The following is a 24,183-nucleotide window of genomic DNA, read 5'->3' as shown; positions in this document are numbered from 1 at the left end:
GGGTCCATGGCTCAGCACAGTCGGCTTCCAGCTTGTTCCCACCCAACCGCTCATACAGTACCCATCCTGCTCTGTTTTCCTCCCCGCATGACAGCTCTGTGGTGAGACTGTGACCACTGTCTCCTCCTGTGAACCCAGTCTCCAGCTCAATGATAGGACATGAGCAGCATGGCACCGACGAGTCGCCGATGCAGAGCATATCCACTGTATTTAAAGGCCAATGGCCAGGAGCAACTTCTTTAGTAGATGCTTTCCGCAGTCTGAGTTAGGATAGCAGCAGGAGAAGAAGAGTTTGGTACTTCATCACAAGCAGTTTTTGAAATAAGGCCAAACCATAAGGAACGGGTTACACAATGAGGCACTCCTGAAACATCAAGGATATTAAACTTGGAGTGCACAGCCTGACTCACTCCGTCTTGAACTCCATCACATTGATTCAAGCGGGTTTTGGCCTCTCAAAATGGTGAGTGGCTTCGCTTGTTTCTCCAGTTTCTGCTCAGTGTTTGATTTCTTCTGTTTGTGTCGAGCAGGAATTCATTGCTTTTGGCACAATAATGAAGCTAAGCCACAGTGATGAGGTATTTTGTTTTCTGCAGACCAGCTTTTGTATTCATTTGGTGGTTTTACGCAGAGTCTGCGAGAGGCATTTTGCGCACCACAAAATATCATAAAGAAAGAGCTGAAATGTATTTTTAATCAGTGATGCAGCAGTTATGGAAAGAACAGGGAGTGAAGTCAGTGAACAATGAAATCTTACCCGGCACATATACTGATTTTATTTGTGTGACAAAAATCTGTTGAGGCTTAGAGCAGAGTTTTTCTTGCTTACCATATAATTCCACGTGTTATTCCATGGTTTTGATGTCTTCAGCCCTGTTCTACAGTTTAAAAAACTGGCACTGTTTGTCTGAAAGAAGTGTTTTGGGACTGAAGCAGATCCCTAATATTCCACCAACTTTAGAGAAGTGCAACATTGGTGATCTTCTATTTAAAGTGTTACTGATGTACAAGGCTTTAAATGGTAAAGAAAGCTCTGTGCTTGCCAATTTTCCATTAGTTTAAGCATCAGGAGCCAAAACAGAAATGCTAAAGTATTAAAAAACAATGACATTACATTAGTCTGGACACTGCTGAGCAAGGTTATGTTTTCTTGCTTCTGGAACACAACATTTTGTTGAATCCTGTTTTTGCCGCTCAGGTTATAAGTCTTTACACAGTGTCTAATATCCAGACACTCTGCTATGTGATTGTACTTCCCAGTTAAGCTGCTGAAATATACAGTCAGGCTTTTTAAAGGCTTTTGAGCTTTGATGAGGAAGAATCAAGATGACTTTCACATTAAATGCAGATTTGGTGTGACACTAACTAGAAACAGAACCAACATGAAACATCAGTGGAAAACTGCAAGTGACAGAAACATGCATGCAAGCACATACCAACATTTAAAACCCCCTCAACACACATGCAATGAATAAATACAAGTGCTGCAGTAAATCTGGAGCGTACACCCTGGTGATTTCTCTTACACACAAGTCACTGAGTGGTTGTTATTTTACCCGGCATGTGACATGAGGCTGAGACAGAGGTGTCCTTTGTTTGGCTTACCTACAACTGACACGTTCTCCACGGCAACCGAATGGGGAAACCCACTGGGCCACTCAAGTTTCAGCCCAGACATGAAAAGAAATGTCCACCCCAGCAAGAAAATTAGCCAGGATACCGTCAAAACTGACCATCTGCTTAGGAAACTCATATTTCTGTAGCACTTGCAGCCTTCGTGCACTTGGGTGTGTTTAACCTGTGCTTCCTGCTGCTCCACGGAAACACAGGCTTGTTTTTAGAGTGAATAGAAGGTACAACTTTAGCTTTTATTGGTGACGTTACATAAATTGTTACAACATAACGGGGCACTTGTCAGGACCAAAACTAAATCGATGCAGGAGGCTGTAAAGGAAAAACAGCCTGTGGCCACTCATAGCAGAATGACAGTGATCACTTCCAGTGCAGTGGTCCTTAACACAGCACTTAGTGGCACACTCTAAGTGCTCAGGACTAAATTGCTTGATTGGACAACTCATCTCCATTTGTAGGGTAATCCACAGAAGAGCACTGCAATGAGCTGCAGGCACATGTAATGGAATCTGCTCGAACTGTGACTTGTTGGCTGTGACCCTGTACTCACTTAAAGGGCCAATATAATTCATCTAGGCCTTAATTGGAATATCTAACAGTGCAATTATATCAGCACTTGCTGTGTGATATTCTGTTCTACTTTATTCTCACTGCATCAAGTGTAAGAAATGGAGGTTTTTCCCCAACACAAGGTGCTCGCTGTCAGTCTTCCAGACTTCCATGGTCCTGGCACGGTACTGGTATAATTTCTGAATCACTGTGATGCTTTCTCTGAAAATGGCCCTGGAGGAGCCCTGCCAAGACTGCAGTTAAAAGATCCCCTCCTCTCTCTTCCTCCCCTTCTTTGAATCTTCTTTCCGCTCTCAGCTTCTTCTCTTTCTCTTTGTATCTGTATTCTGTGTATAGTCTTACGGGATACATCTGTCTAGGTATCTCTTTATCGCAGTCACTGACTCACACTCCAAAAATAAAAACAAAAAACATCTTTTTTGTGTTTTCCTCAACCATCATTAAATAGTTCCCTCTTTGCTCATAATTATGTAACTCGGGGTGTTTCAAAGCAATCAAAACAAACAGTAAAACAGAATCAGAGACTCCTCTAATGCGTTGCAGAGCCATATCCTCTCCATCCCCTAACTTTACAGAATGAATCAGTTGTTCTTTCTTTGTGCCATTTTGGCTCAAACAACCAAAACAAATAGTCCAACACAGGATCGAACTGGTGATGCCTAACTTGCATCACACATCTCTGTAGTCTCACTTGCTTTGTTGTGAGTTCTGTTTACGTCTATCGATCCCATAACACTCTGTGAGCTTTTAATAAAAAGCAGGGCACAGCAGCTGAAACCTGCTGCGTGACACTGGGAGGGTATGTGTTTGTGTGTGTGAGAGAGAGGTAGTCTCACTTTGTAACTACCTGCTAATTACAGCCCACAGTAAACATGAAATTTGTAACCACACCACTGCAGGATATCATTAACTAAAAGGATTAGAGCGTGGTTCAGGCAGGAGGGCATCTGTGGCTTCTCCCGATTGAAAATGGACTAATCTAAATGGGATACATCAATAAAACAGTGGAATAAAGTTGCGGGCACTTAAGAGCGTCAGCCCCTTTTGCTCAGGCTCAAAGTAGGGAAGAGAGTCACTGGCTGGCAGCCAGCCAATAAATTAGAAGATAAGAAATATTATTCCACTGGCACACCAGCGGCTTGCAGCTATTTAAAACAGGAAGGTTTATTGATAATTGAATTACTTGGAGGAAAAAAAGACAAGACAAGAATAGAATGCTTGGAGGTGGATCAATAAGGAGATATTGTAGTGGATAACCCTGCGCTGGCAAGCAAAACTGCCAGGACGATACAATCATATGTGTGTGATACTGTATCCAGAGTGTGTGTGGTGAATGATGCTGCACAACCAGATGCACGTCTCATGAAAGAGACTTTACTTTGATTTGACACAGAAATCTATTGATAGCCTGGTCCTGCCTAGCCTTAGTGTTTATGCTGTATGTGCTGTGTTTCAGGTACTGAGCTGAAGTAAGATGGCCTCAGACAGAATGGCGACTCCTCAGAGCAGCTCCAGACAGAGCAGCTCACTCTCTTCATCACCAATGAGGCAAGTAACAGCACAGTCTGCCCACTGTGGGTCTGAACCTCTGTTTTTGGTATGCACTCACCCATATTCACAACAGGCTTGCTCTGGGGAACACAGTCACGGTTGGTTCATGCAGTATGAACACTCAGAGATGTGTTGATTTAAAGGGTATCTTCACCCAAATCACTAAAACAACACATTTTCCCCCTTTGGCCTGGGTGGTATGTAGCCATTTCCTTTGTGCTAGTGAAAGCATCACGACATTTATATATAGGCCCATGCTCAGCAGCAATAACTGCGTTTTATGGAGTGTGTTTATGTATTTGATATTTCATTCACTATTGAAATGTGAAGATACATCATAAAAAAGTGGAGAATTTGACATATTCAAAAAGAGATGCAATAAATGCAAAGAAAACTAATTTTGGAATACATCTTGACATCATGTCAGCATATTACTTACGGATACATATCTTTACTCCACCAGGAGGCCAATTAAAAAAAGAATAGAGTAGAAGTGACCACAGTGATGGATAGATTGATCAGAACAGACATATCATTAGGTGAGAAGTAGCAGTGAAATGCCCTGAGCTGCCCAGTTAGCAGTCCTTTACTAATAAGCTCCAGTCAAACATGGACTCGGTTTCATTCATCTGATTGCATCTGAACATGTCAGCTTCATGTCTAAATTAGCAGCCTGGTTTCTCTTCTGTAAAAGGAGTAATCTTACTATTTTGAACCTATAACATTTATATATCACTGTCACAAGTCTGAACTGCATGCAGTCACATTAACAGGTGCTCGTGCACAAGATTACGATGTACTGACGTAGGATGTTGCTATGTATGGTGACCAACGCAACAGTCTGGGAAGTGACTGTTTAATCTCGCATGTATGACAAATATTGTGTGTGTACTATGACAACCTCTCCATCACTGTGTCGAGTGTATCTGAATGAAAATTAACATAAAAGTGCCCTATGTCAAAATGACACAGCGCTGTCACTTAGACAGAGGAAGCCAGCCACATTACATATCCCATGTCAGAAAAGGGCCTAAGTGTATCATATCTGATCCCTTTCAATATATATTTGCATAAAGATGGCTCAAGGAAAGGACTCTTATATATGTGGGGCAAACACAGTGACTGTGTAGTGACATAAATAAAATACAACTAATATGTCTGTGCGGGAACAATGCTGTTATTTCACATGTTTAACATCTCTCAGTTGTTGAGAGCATTTTTCTGAGGGGTTCACATCCTTCAGGACACACACACACTCACACATCACCTACAAACACAGAAGCAATAATAACTGTGACAGCTAGAAATAACCCTTCTGTTTCATCTGCAGATGGGCCCCCCAAAACGCATAATACTCTGGCCCCTTTCTCCTTCTGATAATGCAATATAATATTGGGTTGGGATGCTGGTGACCTGGATGTGCTCACAGAAGCAGAGATTGAGGTTTCCAGCAGTGACAGGATGTAGTTGTGTTGTTAGCCATCCTCGGCGGTTTGTGATGAGATGAATGCATAATGGAGATGTGGAGTAACTGATCGGTGTGCTGTAGGCAAAGCAGGCTGTATATGGGAAATAAAAACAATAACGGATTCATGAGAGAAAGAGAAAAACATTTACATGAGAAATGTAGAAATTATTAAAGGAATTCAACAAGAAGGAGCTGGCAAAAGTACAAATAAAATGTCTTCATTGAAGACATTTAATTCAGTACATCAAACTAGCATTGCGATCCCTTTAAACTTTCCTCAGAGTATAATTTCTCGACTGAAAGGACCATAAATCATTTATCACTTAATCATCTGCCTTGCACAGTATAATTCACTGATAGGTGACACAGTGGGCAGCTGGAGCCATAAATTACACTGAGAGGCTGCTGGTCAGATACAACTCATCGTCATATAGAGAACAAGGAACTGGATGAAAACCCATATATTGATCACAAGTTTAAATACTTTGTCTTTGGGTTTTTCTGTGTCCTTTAGAGTTGTTTTTATTGTGATTCTACAAATGAAAGTCCAACATTCTCCCTCCTTTAAACCACATTTTGCTTGCCGTTAACACCTATGGAAAATAGGTTTTAGCACTTTAGCTGCTAAATGTTCAACCATGTTTAATAGCTAGTGGCTCGCTGCGTCTGTCTGCAGTTTGGTGTTGGGCAAGCAGCATATTGTAGGTCAGTCTTGTGTCCTGCAGTTCAAACAGTGTACAAAGCAGTGAAGTTGCAGGCCAGTAAATCAAAAGTGATGATAAAACACTCCACGGAGCATCACTAAAGGAGATTCTTTTTATATTACAATGCATTCTTTGTCATTAATTGTTAATTGGCTCTGTTGGTAATATAGAAAGACAGTGTTTTTGTCAAATAACTGTACAGTATTACAAGATTTCTGTTTTCTCTAAAATTGCATTTGCATGATGTGAATACTTTGTCAGAGTTATTTGGACCATAATGGAACTGAGCTGAAGCTGAAAAATGAACTTCAAGTTGAGATGTTGATAAAGCAGGCTTCAGCTCAGGTCTGACAGCCAGACTGAGCTGTAGAAAAAAGCTTCATAGCTGCCCTGGGAAATATCTACTGGCTGATGTTTGATTAGTAATGTTGGTCCAACATCGCCAAACCAATATATCTGCCTCAGCGGCGATCCTGGATCAACAAATTAGAGGCGCTCAATTTCAGGTGATGCAAGGGTCAAAACCTTACTGACAATGCAAACAATGCACAAACAACCTCGCATGCCCCAACTCACACATGTCCTGACCACATATCTCTACAAATTAATTTCTAGTTTAAAGTGGGTAGTATTCCTACTCCTGTGTCATAGGTTGTCTTTCTTTCCAAATGAAATCAAGGCTGTTTTAACCAATATAGTCCTTTTACCTTTATCTCACTCCTAATTTTAAATGGCTGGCCGAGAGTTTAAGATTATGCTCTTGTTTCCTTCAAATTGGCCGATCGTTTTATTAATGACTGAATTAATTTTTAATTTTTTAATTTTTTACAAATCTTGTTTGTTTTAATTGGTCCTGGTGTGTACTGACACTGTAGTTTTTAGGTACCCGCTCGTCTATCTGCCACTTTTAGGCTTGCAAATATTCAGTTACATCTGATAAGAATATATTTGTTTCTTTCTCTGCCTAGCCCATCTCTAAGTTGCCTTTATTGGCCAAAATGTATAAAAAGTAGTGACAAAATGGTGCTTTTGTGCTTTTGTCTTGCTTTTGCAATGCATTTTTTGGTACTATTTTGTACTGTAGACTACACTTGACTGAATCACCTCTCCTCCGAGTCTCGTATGACAAAATAATGCATGGTGATGCAGGAGAATGCTGTGTCACTGGATCTCAGTACAACTCCTGATACTGTGACCACAGTGTCCTGATTGGTAGACTGATTGGTGGGCTGTATGACAGTAAAGTCTGTTGCCGTCGGTAACCATGCCTCGTCCTCTGCAGCTCAGTTGTGTGCTGTGCCATAAGAGTCTGTTCTTATAGTGTTGCCTTGCATATCCTTCAAACATACATGTTATCACTACTCTGTAAATATATCTCTAACAATGAATAAAATATGATTTTGTTTTACATTATTGTGTAAAATATATTAAAATTTGAGATGGTTGATGGGTTTCTCGAGTTTACCTCTGATAAAAGAAATTTCTTTTGTTAATGTCTTCATTTGTTAAATCCCCAGTAATAGATCATCGTGTTACCTTTGACCAGGCAATGACTCTAGATCCACATGTAAAGTGTTAAATTAATACCTGTTTCCAACTTAGTAATATTGCTAAACGCAGGCCTGTTGTGTCTCAGAGACAGAGATGATTATTCATGCTTTTATGTCATTCTGTCTAGACGACTGTTCATTCTGATATTCACCTTTCTTGGAAGACCAGAGTACAGCTGCTAAACTCTTGACCAGGATTTTAAAGAGCCTCCTCAAAGTACATTGCTGATTTTTTTAGGACCATTCATGGTCAGACACCTGCCATTAGAGATCTGCAACCTACAACTAGAACCTTATGTCACTAGCGGGTCAATAAGGTATGCTGCTGATTGTTCCTCAGTCCAGATTCAAAACCAAATGGATTTTGTCTTTATAGCCGTGGCTCCTAAACTTTCTAACTGTCTCCACTTAGACTTGATATCTGTAGACACTGCTGAAGCAATGCTTTATCTTTTTTTTTTCATCTGCCATTTTGAAGCAATATCTGACACCTGACCGAGAAAGGCAAAAACATTCACTGGCTTCACGTGCAAACGAAAGCCAGAGATTGAAACCTTAAATCTTGAACAATCTGTCAGACACATGTGGCCAAGATGCAAAAACAAAAAGTGTGCACATACCACGCAATCAGAAACTGAAGCAAAAACAGAGTTTCCATGCTATCAAGCAGTCACGAAAAGTTAACAGGCTGCACAGACCTGCCAGCTGACCTCAGCTGGACTCTACACTGCTGAACCATCATCAACCCAGGCTTCAGCTGGACATCTGGTCTGTTCAGACAGAAAACATGGAACTGGTAGTTTATTTTGTTTCACCTCCTTCTTTTCTCATTCTTTATGGAGTGAGAGCCAAAGAAAACTCATTCAAAAGCCATTGTGTGCTTTAAAACCTTCATGGTTATCAACATCTGAATAAACTGCTTCTCGTGACTTCCAGAAGAAAAAAAGAAATCTTATTGAAGATGCACAAGACAAAACTCTTATCACACGCCAGTGATTTACGCCTTTATTGTGAGGGTCTAAGTGCCAGATGCTGATGCTTCTCTTTTAATGGGAAAAGCCTCTTTATCAGCTGCTGCGGTTGAGAATATTTCAGTCACTGATGATAAATTTGAGTATATATCAACTGACAGTTCTGTGTTTACAAATGCTTACACAGCGTTGCAGAGGATGCACAGTGGATGCCCTTAGATATCAAATCAGTGGCGCTGTCACGCCATGCATTGGCAACCACACACACACATAAACAACAAGATCATCTCTAACTCGCTTTCTTTGTCTGTCTCTCATTTCCACACTCCAACATAAATCCTGTTTGTGCTGCACATGGCTCACCAACAGTCAGCAAATCCACTGATGAAAGGAGCCAAATGACTGAACTGTATTAAAATAAACTGCAAACACAGATGGAACACATACATGCACTCAGCTGACAAACATCTCCATGAACCAGCACTCTTCTGCACTCTCTAGGCCTTGAGGTTGCAGTCTGAAAGAGGCTGGTGAGTTATTGCACTGAGAACAGGTTAGCCAAGTTTTGGTGCCTTCGTTTGTTTGTGTTTATCCTATGTTGTGGACGTTTCATTCGAAGAAATATCAGAAAAGTTGCATGTGTGTCTCTGCCAATGTGAAGGGAAAAGTGTGAAACTGAGAGAAAAAGAAGGAGTGAGAGAATCAGGCAAAGGCGGTTTGAGACATACGGTGTCGGCAGTGTGATGTCTTCCACATATGTGCTGTATTTTTATGTCTTATGGTGCACGCAGCGAGGCATGTGTGACGGACTGAGAGAATTAAGTCTGAGGTTAGAGGTAGCCTGAGACAAAGAGACAGAAAAGAGGGGGAGAAACAGACTCGGTGTGTTTTGTCTTAGGTGAATCTGGTCTTGGCTGCACTTTAGAGGCCATCTGAAACATCTGGGAGTCAGATGTCTGCTCCTGTTGCCAGGACTGCACTGTACCAGTCAGAGGCCACAATATCCCTTCTTCCCATGTGCTACTACAGGAGGAGTACAGGCTTGACCTCACCCTACAAAATCAAGGCAAGACTTGGACATTTAAAAGTCGTATTCACCAGATGCTTTTTCCATTTTCTCATTTGTCACCTCTCAACTCAGTGAACCTGCATTATGTAAAGAAGTGGTCCCAGTTTTCTTTGGAGCTGAAGCTTCTCTGTTAAAGAGAGATCTGTTAGGCAATATTCTGGTTTTTGAGCAAAAGAGGAATGCATTCCATTTGGTCTCTTTGTATATATGCCTCCATATTTAATTCTTTCTGGGACAAGCGTGTCCTTGTTTCCTCCTTTAGCTGAAGCCAAAGCCACAATGGCCGGGTCCTCAAAATCTCGCAGCTCATTCTACCCACATTTCCATTCACTCTGCCTCTGGACTGTGGTTCTGTTGTGGAATTCAAAAAAGATTTCCATTTGTTCCTAAGTGACATCAGGCGTCGTCAGAATGTGATATTTATGCACACCAGACACTGGACGGCAGCAAGGGGCTCCTTCCAATTTATACTGCGTTAAATGTCTTCCATATCAGCCGACTGTGGGAAGAATAGTCTCAACTGAACGCAGACGGATCCAAAACAGATATCATAACATGAAGCAACACATGTTGCTGTGTTTCTTTTCCAAACAAGGTGCTTGGTCTGCCAAGAATACTGCATGCAGTCGGCGGACATTTCCAGATGTTGTTTTAAACCGTTAGGCAAGAACTTTTATCCAAAACCCCTCATTGTACTTTATCACAAGGGCATAAATTCATAATATGGATAATTTCTTAGAGAATAATACCACCAGAGTGCCTTCTAATAAAGACGTTTTTGTTTTACGGACACATAATGTGAATTTTTTAACTAAATCTTATAAGTATCTTTATGTAAAAACATTAGAGAGAATTTAGCAAGTAATACAAGTTTGCATAAGGAGATACAAGGGTTTATATGAAGTAAAAATAAGCTAGCGTGTGGTATGAAGTGAGGCAAGGATTTGTGTTGAAAAAGCTTGAAGGAAAATTAATGACAAAAGAACCACAGTGTTTTAGTTTCTGGGGTGAATAAAAGTCTGAATAGTTTTGTAAGTACATGCACAGGCTGATTCTTTACACACTGGAAGAGTGTTTGCTTATCTGCTAGCTCACGTAAAGCCCGCTAATGAGTTGTTAGCTATTTAACTGCTAGGGAAAAATCCTCCGTGTGTTTCATTTCCAACAATTAGTCCTGTTCTATCCCCATGGCGGCTAATGCTGAAAGTCGGGTCTGTCGAGTTGTATTTTTGGCATAAGTTTTAATTAGCTTTAAGCCTGAGAATGTCCGCTTGCTTAACTTAAAAAAACAACAACAAAAAAAACGCCCCAAAAACCAACACTTTTACGATAAAGTTTTAGTTTGTGTAGGTCACTACAGATAGGAACCCCTAGCTTTGACTGAACTCTCTGACCATCCAATCAGAGGACGTGAAAGTGCTGATGTTATCGTAGGCCAGCTAGCTGGCCTTGGGACCACCAACTCTCAATCTGATTGGTTAAAGCAACAGCTTCATTGCAATTTAAGCTACAAGGGCCTGCACATTTGATTCTGAAGGCCTTATAGCAGATTTCTTTGACCCTGGAAACACATGATGGCTGACATAGAGAATAGACTATTGGGAATAATGTAAATAGATTAATGGCAAAATATTACAACCTAAGTCAGTGATTCTGATAGAGTTTAGGCCAGCAGAGGAGGCCTTGCTGGCCCTGATGGCACACCACTGACTTAATCCCATTTAAACCTACCAGCATACCATGCCCTCTTAATGTAAAGCTTCCTCCTGTTTCCAGTGTTCATCCACAAAATTTCCGATACAGACCCTTTAAACACACTCTGTTGTAACTTTGCTTATTGTCTGTGTTTTAAAACATGCTAATTTCATACTGTGCCATTCCCTTTGCCACACAGGGCCACACAGTGTGTGCAGCCTTTAATTCCAAACATCAGTGGGATCCTTTTTCAGTTGACTGCTGGGTGGACTGATGCTGTAAAGAGGCCATTCATCAACTCGCCAACCAAAGAGAAGCAGACATTACTCAACCTACAGTCATGATCTGTGAATTGTTGTACATAGTGCATGACTCTATTGAAGCCCCCAGCGATATGTAGGACAAGCCCCGTAATGGGCTCACAGCCACGAAGAACAAATTAGTTCCTCGTGTCCAATAACTGCTATACTTGAGTGACAACCGGTCTCTACTGCGAGCTTTCACACCTGCTTGTCTGCTGCCTGCTAACTAGCCATACATCACTCTGTGTGCTGATACAGTGTGGAGGGAAAGAGATGAGACTCGCAATGTTTGAAGTACATTCATATTGTCATTTACTGTCACTATCTTCATCATGCAATTAGCAGAAGATCCGCAGACTGCTCACGCCAACAAATTAATGCTTGCAGTGTCTTTTCATGTGGACATTTCTGTTTTTAGCCTCAAACAATCTGACTCACGCCCTGTCATGTGAGTCAGATGATGCTGTGATGCTTTGTGTTTTCCTCCTCTGTGCTTGGTAAGGCTTTCTCACTGCATAGACTGTCTATCAGTAGATGATTCTGTTTTTAAAGCTGAAAGATGTCACACAAGTGAAATAATGCAGATAATAATGATAATCCACCAAAATAGAAATAGAGATTAGAATAAATAAAATAAAATTGGATTAAAAAAACCAGATGCAAATAAAACTGATTGAAATAAAAAACTAATGACATAAACAAAGCACATAAAAAAACAGTGGAGTTAAAACTATAGACATATCTGATTTAAGGCTCTGAGGAAAACACGTTTAGAAGGATTATTTTAAGATGCTGCTGGTTCTGCTGATTTGCTTGCCTTTAAGCAGCAGTTTCACAGGTGAGGACAACAAAAATCTGGAAACGTGGTCATGAGTCAAGTCTTAGAAACAGCTAGGAGAGATCTGTAGTTTGACACAACACTTCTTGTATCAAGAAAGGTTTTTACTAAATGTATTCTCAGTTAACTCATTGTGGTTAGTAAGGACTAAGAATATACCCATTCAAAATGTACCTGAGGATGGATGATGGAACAGCTGCCCCAAAGTGAAGCCAAAACATCACAATCGCCCCTTAGTGGTTGGTTGCGGTGCCTGTCATAAACTGCCCTCTTCACATTAGCCGATGGGTATGGAGTAGTGAGAGTGCCAAATTACAAAAATACATCAATAAAAGAAAAATAAAATAAAAGTGGAAATAAAAAGAATAATAAATAAAATAAAAAATAATGTGGCAATATAAAGCAATATTAATGAAAAATGTATCCATAAAAGAAAAGCGCTAATAAAAGTAGAAATGTAAAGACAAGTAAAAAATAATGTTTAATTTTTAAATTTTTAAAATTAATTAATTAATTTATTTTATCATTTTTTTGTATTTTTTATTTTTAAGTAATTTTTTTATTTAATTTATTATTTATTTTATTTAAGTAATTTTTACATTTATTTTATTTTATTTTTGCTTTTAAAATGTCGCTTTAAAAGCAAAGGAAATATGTTGTTTAGGTTCATACCATTTGCGCTTCCTTCTCTCTCGGGTAACTAGTCTCCAATCGGATTCCATGTTGTTGCAGTATGTCCAAATCACAACACAGCCACAATTTTATTCATTGTCTTGATGCTCAGCAAAGTCTCGGCTGTAAGTTTTCCGGAATGAACATGTGGGACAGACAAGACACTCAAAACGTTCACTCTCGCTGTTTCCGGAAGGGGCTGCTGCGTCTATGTGCGCTGCCATCTCATCTAACCCATAGAGATTCGTTCTATATATTCAGAGTTTCATTCCATATATTCAAACTGTTGCATATATATGGCATGCCGTTTAGGAAATTATATATAATTTCCTAAACGGCATGCCATACATATATAGTTTTCTAAACGGCATATATATAGAAGATGGATGTCATCATGATTGACAGCTGTGACTGACAGCTGCTCTGAATATAGTAGTCACAGAGATGACTGCAGACCTCTATTCAGAACCTGTACACAGGAACATGGAAGATCGCGCCTTATTTTAGCCACAAGATTCATTGTTGTCCAAAACATAAAAATTAGTTGTAATAAACCATAGATTAGTTAATTCTAATGTTAGCAAGAGCATAACCAATCTATGTGGAACTAGTAATTTAGAACTTGCTAGCCTGACAATTAGCAGTTACAAAAAATGGTATATCTAGAAAATATGGTATTTTTGACCAGGCAGAAGGCAGGGCCTTGACACCATGTCTCCTCCTCCAGTGACTCAATTGCAAACGTCATTACCAGAGCAAGATGACAGACTTTATTTTGATGATACTTTGACTTCACGTATATACAGTGAGAGGAAGTGGTGATGCATTGTCCAGCTTTATAGATACAGAGTCTATACTACATAAATTGATCAGCTTTGCAAGGTTTATATTAGAACAACCATGTCCAATGATGGCTGTTTTTTCACTCAGCCTTTGACCATGGCAACTCTGAACAACTAGAAACACTTTAGATTTCCAAATTGGTCAGACAACATAAAAACCAACTACTTCTGCTGGGGCACAACCCAGCCCTCACCCTGTTCTTAACCTGAAGCCAACTCTTGACCCTTCAAATAAGAGACACTCACAGACTTTCTCTGTGGTCCCAAACCTCTCTGTATCATAAATGTGGCGTTGAGCTCAGGGGTTGATCATTAAGGGGCTCAGTAGGCAGAGTAGCAGCCTCTCAGTGACTCATCCAGCAGAACTCCATGTGCCTCAAGTACATGAAAAGTTAAAAAGTGAATCATCTAAAAGCTCAACTTATCATTTTCACCTGATGTGTTCCTGGAAGAGGTAGCTCACTGTGGTTCTAAGTCAGCACACCAACCTGATTTCCTTCACAAATCTGGGGGGGACTCATCCTTTTCTGATGCCAGATCTTCTAAAAATCAGAGCTATATCATATACCATACTTACTCTCCTCGCTACGAGTTGAGATTCCTTTGATATGTTTTCTATTTGTTTGCATGTTTAACAGTTACGCTGTTCATATTCTATAGTTTTCCTAATTGTTAAAAAGAACATCCTACGGAAACCAAACTATGACACATAATTGCTCTTGATAAATCTTACTGACAGGTGTGTAGGATCTAAAAGTACTTGACTGTGAAAGAACAGCAGATTCCTTCGCCAATTGTCATTTAAAAATTAGTCTTACTAACATCATCAGCTCTTATCAGTGTAGCCCTCTAATCTCATCTTATAACAGAGAAAACATAAAAGTGTCACACTTTTTCAAAGCAAGGATATCTCCTATTAACCAGCCCCTGTTTCCTGTGCTGCCACCATCCCTCAGTTTGCTGACAGATGAAAGGGACCGATGCTTCATCTCACCAGGATCCCTGTCTGGGATAATAGAGCCGCTGTTGCCTGACCCTCTCTTGGCCCCGCATGTAAATATTTGTCATTCCCTGCGAGCTGAAGTGCACCGCTTCCCCTCCTTTGGAAAACAAACCTATTATTATCATCTTTTTTTCTCTCTCTTGGCGGTGAGGGGGACGTTTTGTGGCTTGTTGGGCGTGTAAATCAAGACGGGCTCATCCTTATGTGATGCTGTTATATAACTGAGAAAAGTGGTATGAAATGGTTGCATTTGGAGCGATATGAGCAAAAAGAGTCTGTGTATGGTTGCACATTTTAAAGATTGATATGGCTGTTTATACATTTCCCAGCATCACAGTGTCACAGTACAGTATACCATAGCGGCTAATAGAAATTAATGATAACAAAATTTTCTTTGTTTCTGTTCATCTAGTAAATCTCCAATAAATAAGAAACTGATGCAAATGAATCACTTTCCGTCTCCTCTTCAGTCGTGGCAGCGACGGGTGATCAAGCTCTTTGTGGCTGATTTGACTCACTTAGTTGAGTCACTGTGTTATTCAGCAGTGTGTAATTAATCACCAACAAGGCACATTTTCAGTACTAGAGTGGTTTTTAAGAGGTTTTGGAATATGTGAAAAAACACGGAAGCAGGGTTCAGTTGTATTTTATTTGCAAGGCACATTTAGGAGAAATTAATTTCTTTAATCGTCTAGATAGATATAAACTAAAAGTAATATCTCTTCCATTTTCAGAAGCCTCCATGATCACAGTGAAGCCATTTACCCCACTCAGCAGAACAAGCTGCATATTAATGAGTACTACTCTGTGTAACACCGTGCAGTTATTTATTCAGGTCTACATTTGCAGCTAATTACATCTTCATCCTCTTTCCAAATAGAGGGAGATTTATTTGCGAGAGAGAGTTTTAAAGCGGTGAGATTTCTCACTCGGCAACCTGCAGACAGGACTTCCTTTGCATCGCTATTCCATCTCCTCAGCTGACAGATGATTGACTGAATGTAGATTTATATACATATACAGTATGTGCACTTGAGTGTGTTATAGTGTGTGTGTGTGTGCATGTATATGTCCTCCATACTAAATATTCTGCGAAAGTGAGTGCTCAGTGTTTCATGAAAAATGTTAAAGATTAAATTGAAAGCAAACATTAAATTAGTTTTGAAGTAATAAAAAGTGCTCCGTTCTTTATTACACAGCTGTCCACCTCATACTGTAGGTTTATTGGTGGATTAGATGTAATTGGAGTTGTCAGTTTCTCATGATTCATTGAAGATGTTATGTAATGATGATGGCTGTTGCTCATCGATGATGAAATCTTTGTGTTTTTTTTTTTTTTTACAGCCACAATGCCTCTTTCTGACCAAATCAGCCAATATTCAATACTGGTGCCATATCCAAAATATCTCCAGTGAGCTGCCATTTCATACAAACTGCAGACAGTTCACAAAGAGCTAAGAGGAAAATATCCATCTTCATTAGAGATCCTTTCCTGCGTGTTGACTCAAAGCAGAGGTGGCTGTTGTAGCCATTGACCTGTCCCCTCTCACGGAGCTTTGGCTCAGTGGGTGCAGGACTGTGGATTGGCCTCTTAAGCTGCACTTCATTAGGGTCAGCGCAGGGAGAGATTGAAGTGGAGAGGGATGTTTGCTCGGTGCAGGCCGTTGTTAGAGCTGCCGCTTTACTGAGGGGAAAAGCTAACAAGTGCAGAAGCCAGCAATTATCAGTGGATAATCGACCTCGAGTACACGTTATTGATTTTAGGAATGCCGTGGTGTTTTAGGACTGAACGCTGCAGATTTTAGTGGCTTTTTATTGTGGTGCCTCAGTGGAGTTTAATTTAAGGCCTCATATGATGTACTTTGCACACTTACCATCACCAAAAGCCTTTTTTTCTATTTTATTTTTAGGCATGTTGCCCATTTTATTTTTTGTCCCCCAAAATGAACAACTCATTCCAGCTAGAATAGGGATTTTATTTTGTTTGATATTATTGAATTGTCACTAAACCTCAACTCCTTATGTAATGCTGCCAAACTCTTCCTTTTAGCCCAGCATGCATGCAGATTACAGTGATAACAGTGGCACATTTACCTCTGAAAAGATAATAAGATAGTAAGATAAAGAAAAAGGCCTCTGAGTGTTGGTTGATGCTTGGCTGAGATGACTACATCGTGAATTAGCATTAACTCTGTGATCTGGTTAAATTTCTCTTGTATTAAGCTGACGTTTATTTCTTTATTTGAATAAGATTCTCTTTTTCAAACATGTATTAGACATCTACATTCTATAAGAGGAAAAAATTACCATATTATATCACCCAGTTCAGAATGAAATGAGAGACGAGGACTAAACTGAAAGAACCAATGACAAAAAATCAGCCTAAAAATTCATCTTTTAGTATTGAATAATAAGGGAAAATGCATTATCAGACTATTTTGCCACATGCAGAGGTGTTAATCTACAATTAAGCTAAGCTACATGGAAAAAGAATGTATACAAAAAGGTCAAACTGATACGTTTGGCAGAGACATCCTTGATAAATGTTTCTAAACAGAATGCAAATGAAGTCACAGGCAATAGTCCAGCTTAACTCATTTAGAAGTGTCAGTGGCTGACTTTTTATAAGTCAACATGCAACCCCACAGTAATGCATTTAGTTATTTTTTTGCCAAATACTGGCTTGAAAGCAATGCATCGTAGCAATGACAGGCAGTTACCGTACCCACTAACATTAGCCTAACTAAATTATTATTTTCATTCCTCAGATTTTTGGTCCTGTGTTTTCAGAAAAGTGATTAAACAAAAAGCAACACTGACAGAACTGTCTAACTGTTGACTACCTCTCCTACTATCATATTAAGTACAGCAGTGGACGTATGAAAACCGCAAGAATACAGTGCTGCCACAGAGGCCTGTTGCGAACTTGCCCACTGTGGGGTGGTCACTTGTGTTCCTCTCCTGTAGCTCCCAAAGCATTTCCCCCCCAGACCAACATTATGATAGAAATGTTTTACTCTTTCTAACGTGAATTCTAAAACCATGAGATTTCATGTTTTGAAAATCTCTCCAGCACTACAAGTGAATTTGTTTTCATGATCATCAAAGCTTGAATCAGTTGGCGGGACCATCCTTTAGGAAACAGTTATACGCATGTGCACAATGCAAAAGCTAACCTGGAAGCTAGAAAACATTTTTCATGTGACAGGTGAGCAATATTCATTCATGTGAGCAAGCCACGATATTCAAGTGTGGTATCCAGTTCTCTGCAGACAGACCTGCTTGTGCCTGACTACGGCTGCTAAGTTTAAACAGTTTGAAGGTGAGGTTAAGAAAACAAGCACTTACAGAAATGGCACTGTTAGCTCACATAAAATATTACTTTGTTTTATCATAAAAAAGCCTTTAGTGTAACCTATATATTTTTTTAATAAGAGTGGAAGAAACATCAGAAAAAGTGAAGGAGGGTGATATAAAGAGAGTATAAGGGCGGCTTAGCCAAGTTAAATGATCTGCCATTGTCCTTTCAACCAGTTTGAATTTATGGTACAGACTTCCTGAATTTTATACTGATTAAGCATGTTATTTCTTGTGGAGGAGGCAAAGATGATTAAGATTTTCTCATATAAATCAGCTTAAGCTTCAGGCAACAGGCTGGTCAGCACAAATGACTTCCCAGATCTCAGACCACACTCCCTTCCATTTACAGTATCTGTATCAGGCTGCATACATTTGTTGCATATGTGTGGTACTGTTTGTGCAACAATTATACTTTATTATTTAATATTGAGAAACTACTTGGAAGCCAGACAGGCAATTCTCTTTGATTTCCTCTGAGCAAATCCATTCAAAAGCAGAAAACTGAATTTTCTTGTAGTGTACTGTGCTTTATTGTGTGTTTAACAAAAATTGCCAAATTGACTGTCAATTTAGGCAATATTGGTCTCAGACTTGTACTGGTCGTAGTGGTACTACCAGTGAAAAAGTCAGTCTGGAGCCCAGTGGCGGCTGGTGAAAATGTTTGGTGGGGGGGTGCAGTCTGCAAATAACCTTTTATTTAAAATCAGGAATTAGAATATGAGTAACATCAGGCACAACCATTTACAGGAATGCAAATTGTCTACCTTTGGAGGATATTCTAATCATAACACAATTTAACGTCATCAAGACTTACCAGAAGTAAATTTCAAAACCATTCATCAAACTTTCAGCAATGTTTACAGGATCAGTATAAACTCAAAACACACAACATAAATAATGAAAACAAACAAACAAACAAACAAACAAAAAAAACACTATTTAGGGCTCCAGACTGACTTTTTCACTGGTTGTACCAGTACGACCCACTTTCTCATTTTGTTGCACCTTCCAACTGCTCAAAGGTTAAACATGTGACTTTCTGAACATTTTCTTGTGGATAGACCCTTCGATTTACTGATGCTCCCTGAACGCCTCACACAGCAGGCTGCCATAGATGCTGTTTGGTGGCTGTGGTGTGCTCTAAAAGGTGTGCAACCAAAAATGACTTTAAAAATGATAAACTAGGGCGTTCTCATGTCAGATTTGTTGGAGGTTAAACCCAGTTACATGAATTCTACACGCGCTCTTTTCTACGAGCAGTCTTTTCTCCACTTACAGCAGGCCGATGCATTAAACCGTCACAACAGTAGCTGTGATGGAGTAGTAGAGGAGGGGAAAGGCCGTGACGGTGTCAGAAAGCGCAGTCGTAAGAACGTCGAAGGACAGTTTTGATATCCAACCACAGAAGACAAAAGCAAATAAAGACAAAATTTATTGGCTTACAGCAAAAGTGGGAGGGTCCGGGTCGCACCGAGCTGCGTCCCGTGAAAAAGTCTGCAGCTGCCAATCAGAGCACAGGCCAAGATCACATGATCATGAAAAGTTTTTCGAGCTACATGCACACTCATGTGGCCGGCGCCCCACATCCAGGAAATGTAGAATTAGTAAACACACAGTAAAGACATATTAAATCTGTTAATAATACAAATATTGTTCATATATCAAAAAAATGAACGTTATTATTAATTTTATTATTATTTTGTTACAATTAATTACGATTTAATTTTACGTTTGAGAACTACTTTTTATCTGGACATTAGGAGTGGGAGGGCGGCGCCCCTGCGCCCTGTATTAACCAGCCGCCACTGGTCAGCACTGATTTGTTGACTCTTCTTATAAAATTTTAATCGATGTAGTGTTGACTGATTGTAATGTTGCTTTTTTGCATTTTTTTCTGTCTTCCTTTCTTCCGCAGTACCCGCATGCAGTCTCTGCAGGTGGACTCAGTCCAGCGCTGGATGGAAGACCTTCGCCACATGACGGAGGTGGAGTGTATGTGTGTCCTCCAGGCCAAGCCCATCGGGGTGGAGGAGGACTCCCAGCAGGGAGAGCTGATTGTGGCCTCCGGTGTCGGTGCAGGGGACCATGTGGCCAGGAACAACCTGCAGACGCTCCTTCGCCGAGCACTGGTGGTCAGCACGGAGCTGGGAAAGATGTTCCAGCGGCTGGAGAAGGGCCGCTGGCAGAGGGTCCACAGCACGGCTGTACGGGCAAACTGCCACGTGCGCTCACTGGTGCATGAGTACAGCGCTGCCCGAAGCACACCGCCTGAGATGCAGAAGGTGATTCTTGACTGATTCTGAAAGTGGATTCAAACTGAATTTATTTTAATCTGCATCACTTATGAGCTTGTCTGTTGTCTATAAATCCCTGAGCAGTCTGGTTGAAAGTCAACAACATAATGTCACTCTCAAGGGTGGAAGTATTCTGTACAAGCTAAACATTTGTCCTACCCTACAGTATATTTTATGTTTGAGGCACTTCTCAATGCATTTTAACTCCCTGTTGTTGCAGTATGAGAAATCATTGCTGGAAAAGTGTATGGAGCTGACGAATATTACAGAAAGGTAAAATTCTACAAAGTCAATGCACAGTCATAAGAACAATGTGGACCATTGTATGTACACCATGTGTTTTACTCTTTCATCCACAGGTGCCTTCACACTGATGATGAATTCTTCCTGAAATCCATGAGAGAGGCCATCCACGAGATTCTCACAGATGTCAGCGATTCATTCAGCAACATGATTGACATGGCTTTAGCTAATGAGATCCGGGTACGTAGTGCAGAATAATAACTTCCCCAGTATATTTACCATCTGTATTTGAGTATATTTCAGTCCTTCAATCGTGCTTTGTCATGTTGCTAGTTATTAATCAGTAAAGGTGATGAAGCCTCATCTGAATCATTCTCTGTTCGAGGGTTTGTTGTTGCTTCGTGCCTGCATGTGTGTGACTCAACTGGGATATCACTTTACCTCATTCATGCATTAATACCTGCAAGCGCTTCAGTGGAAATATAAACATTGGCTCACTATTATGTTTGTTTACACTGATGGGGAGTTATGTCATCTTTGTGTGCCTTAGAGAATTAAGACAAACTAACAGACTTTTCTTTTAGTCCAGTTCATCCATAATTACAGCCCTGCAGATGTACTGATGGGTACTAACATTTCAAGGATGCATTTTCAGGATGCAAAAAAGTTCAGATTTATGTTTATGTCAGAATCAATCAGTCCACCAAACATTTACTGCTATAAATGCAGTGTATTTATGTCTGTGTCACTTTGTCTTAGACTGATGAGGTATAATTAACTTAGTGATGTCCGATCATGTTTCAGGTTGTGCTATATATGAGTTAGCCTCTTGCTGGGCCAAAAGAAAAACAATACTTTAGTGTCAGTCATATAACAGTTAGGCTTGCAAGAAAGATAAAAAGAAAGAACATCCTGTGTTTAAATGTGCACAAATGATGCAAACTAGAGATATAAATTGAACTGGACATAAAGTGCATTAGATTGGAACCTCATATTTCACCTTAAAAATGTTTGTCCTTGGCACCACTGCGCACATATCTGACCATGGATAAGGAGATTAATGGGCTCCTAGAAACAGATTTTTATCTTTTCACAAAGAGTCAGTTTTAGCGATTGTATAATGTCAGAAAAGCTGCACATGACATGATGGATTTAAGTAAAACTTCACCTTAAGAAAATCACTTTAAGATGACTTTTCTATTGTTAAAACACAGCGGTTATTGACTCGAAGTTGCATTTGTCCATCCTTGAAAAAAGTATTCAAGTGTTTGTCTTTCTTGCAGGTCCTGATCAAACAGATTGAATCATCCGACAGCATTCACACTATTGGCAGTGCCATTAGCAACCTGCTGTCCCTCACCCAGGATGGTCCTCAGCTCTGCAGCATCATTGCCAAGGTACTGTGTACACACCAGTGGACTGTGTACTGTCTCACTTCCTTGCTGACAATAGTTGCACCCGACTGGCTACAGGTTTTTTGCTGGCCTTCCTAAAATAATGGTGGGACATTCATTTTAAGTCTGTGACCTCACTTCTTTGCAGAGGCACTCCTGTTACGATCAGTTCCACCAGTGTTCATCATCTGGGCCAGTCGACCTGCATGTGGCAGCTATCTCTTTATACGTGCTCTAAAAAGCTATTTCACTGTGAGATAAGACAAGACAGACCAGACAGCAGGTCGCTATCGGCCATTAGTTAGTCGACCGCTTCCAGGACACTCTTGATAAGACTCTTCCTGATGGCCCGCACACACATACATCCACCTCATCTGCAGCCAGATTGTGAGATCAATACTGTCAGCTACCATTAGGAGTAAGCATTGATCACAAATACAGGTTGCTCAGGTGTTTTTACCTCTTAACTCCCGTAGTATTGCCGCTGGCCAAACCCTCACAGAGGTGTCTGGGGGAAACCTGCCTGCCAATTGCTGCTAATGAATACCCAATACAAAACATGTCCACCTGCCATCTGAGTTAATTAGCTTCCAGCTGTCTGTCTGTCACAGTCTCACATACACACTCTCCACGGCATTGTGCATCATGTGGCTCATATCTAAGCTCTTTTCTCATTATAATTTTCCACAGCCTGCTGACTTTACTCATGCACTTATTTTGAATAACTGCAATTAGCTGTTTAAATGCTTGGGTGGGGACCTGGTATTTCCTCCTCCTCCATCACTATACCAATGCTGCTGCTGAGTGTTTAGAGAGCGATGTGCTCTGCATGGAGAAGTTAAAAAAGCAGATGGGTGGAGTTTAATAATGTTAAACATCATAATGGATACCAGACAGTTAAGGCAGTGGAAGCGTTCCTGGGAAAATGGGAGAACTGTGTGATAATTAGGTATTAACTTGTAATTTACATCCATTTTTCTTACATTATGGCAATAGTGGGTCCTTTTTTTTCCCCTCATTTTGCTGATTTGTTGCTAATACATCAACTTGAAAGGGATGGCTGTCACTTGGTCATAAGTCATGCACTGAATTTTGTTTAATAATTAACATTAAATAAATAAGTTCATACTCTTAAGTGAAAGATTTGGGTACTTGAATCTGATTGAATTTATTTCTTGACATTGTGCTGAGCGAGTACTGCACAGAGGGTTTATCAGAGCTGTTTTTTTTTATTTTTTTACTGAAAACATCTGTCTTCTGCTGGAAACTAATGAGAGCTGTGAGACTAAACTAAAACAGTAAGGCTGTAGGCCACAAAACCAAAACAATGAACCGAAAGATGCTCAAAAAACCCCTGTGAGTTGAAAAAGAGCCGCACAGTTGAGCAATAACTGTGTTTACATACAAGCAATTATTTGATTAATTGCTGATATTGTCAATGTTAATTAAAGCAGCTTTGAAGAAACTGCACTGCATATGGAAAATAACATGCATTAAAAACATGTACATGACAGGACAGACATCTTTGCGTGACAGTAATGAAGGGAGCTGCACAAACGATGTAAATGTGTGAAAATAGGGTGAGGAGATCTACCATCTCTCATCTCATGCCCCGATTGTAATAACACATTATTTCAAAACATATTCAATGTTTTATTCTCATGTGCCTGTCATGTATAATTTATATTATCATAGGATAATGTCCTCAAATGATCGTGACTGGTTTGGGATGACTGAGTGAACCGCACCAATCTGGTGTACTGAGCAGGTCAGAAGAAATCGTACAAATTACTTTGTTAGTGCCTGCTTTTAGACCCACCCATACTGACAAAACTAATGAAATAAATGCTGCACATTATTCTAAAAAGAATCTCACTGTTTGTTATGCAAGCCAAGAGTAATTTTCTTGACTTGGGGTGTTACAGTCGTAAAACATTTTGATTTTTAGGATAATTTGTGTTCTTATTTTTACCTAATCTGCATCTTTTTTGGACTCTGAGAGGAAACAAAAGCAGCAAAAAACTG

At 40.0% G+C, this 24,183-nt stretch overlaps 1 protein-coding gene across 1 annotated transcript in view; it reads left to right on the top strand.

Annotated features, from left to right (window-relative positions):
* Positions 1 to 284: 284 nt before the first annotated feature.
* insc (INSC spindle orientation adaptor protein) overlaps positions 285 to 24,183 on the top strand; it is a 41,211-nt gene continuing 17,312 nt past the window's right edge. Inside the window, exons 1-6 of the mRNA XM_008294326.1 lie at positions 285 to 463; positions 3,659 to 3,750; positions 20,143 to 20,509; positions 20,742 to 20,794; positions 20,881 to 21,004; positions 22,048 to 22,161. Of these exons, the coding sequence (XP_008292548.1) occupies positions 3,677 to 3,750; positions 20,143 to 20,509; positions 20,742 to 20,794; positions 20,881 to 21,004; positions 22,048 to 22,161 (732 nt within the window). The 5' untranslated portion in view covers positions 285 to 463; positions 3,659 to 3,676. The remainder of the gene's footprint in view (positions 464 to 3,658; positions 3,751 to 20,142; positions 20,510 to 20,741; positions 20,795 to 20,880; positions 21,005 to 22,047; positions 22,162 to 24,183) is intronic.

Source organism: Stegastes partitus, unplaced genomic scaffold (assembly GCF_000690725.1).
Source record: "Stegastes partitus isolate 25-593 unplaced genomic scaffold, Stegastes_partitus-1.0.2 Scaffold21, whole genome shotgun sequence".
Taxonomy (NCBI): domain Eukaryota; kingdom Metazoa; phylum Chordata; class Actinopteri; family Pomacentridae; genus Stegastes; species Stegastes partitus.
Note: the sequence above shows the minus strand (reverse complement) of the source record. Positions and strands in the feature narration are given on the sequence as shown.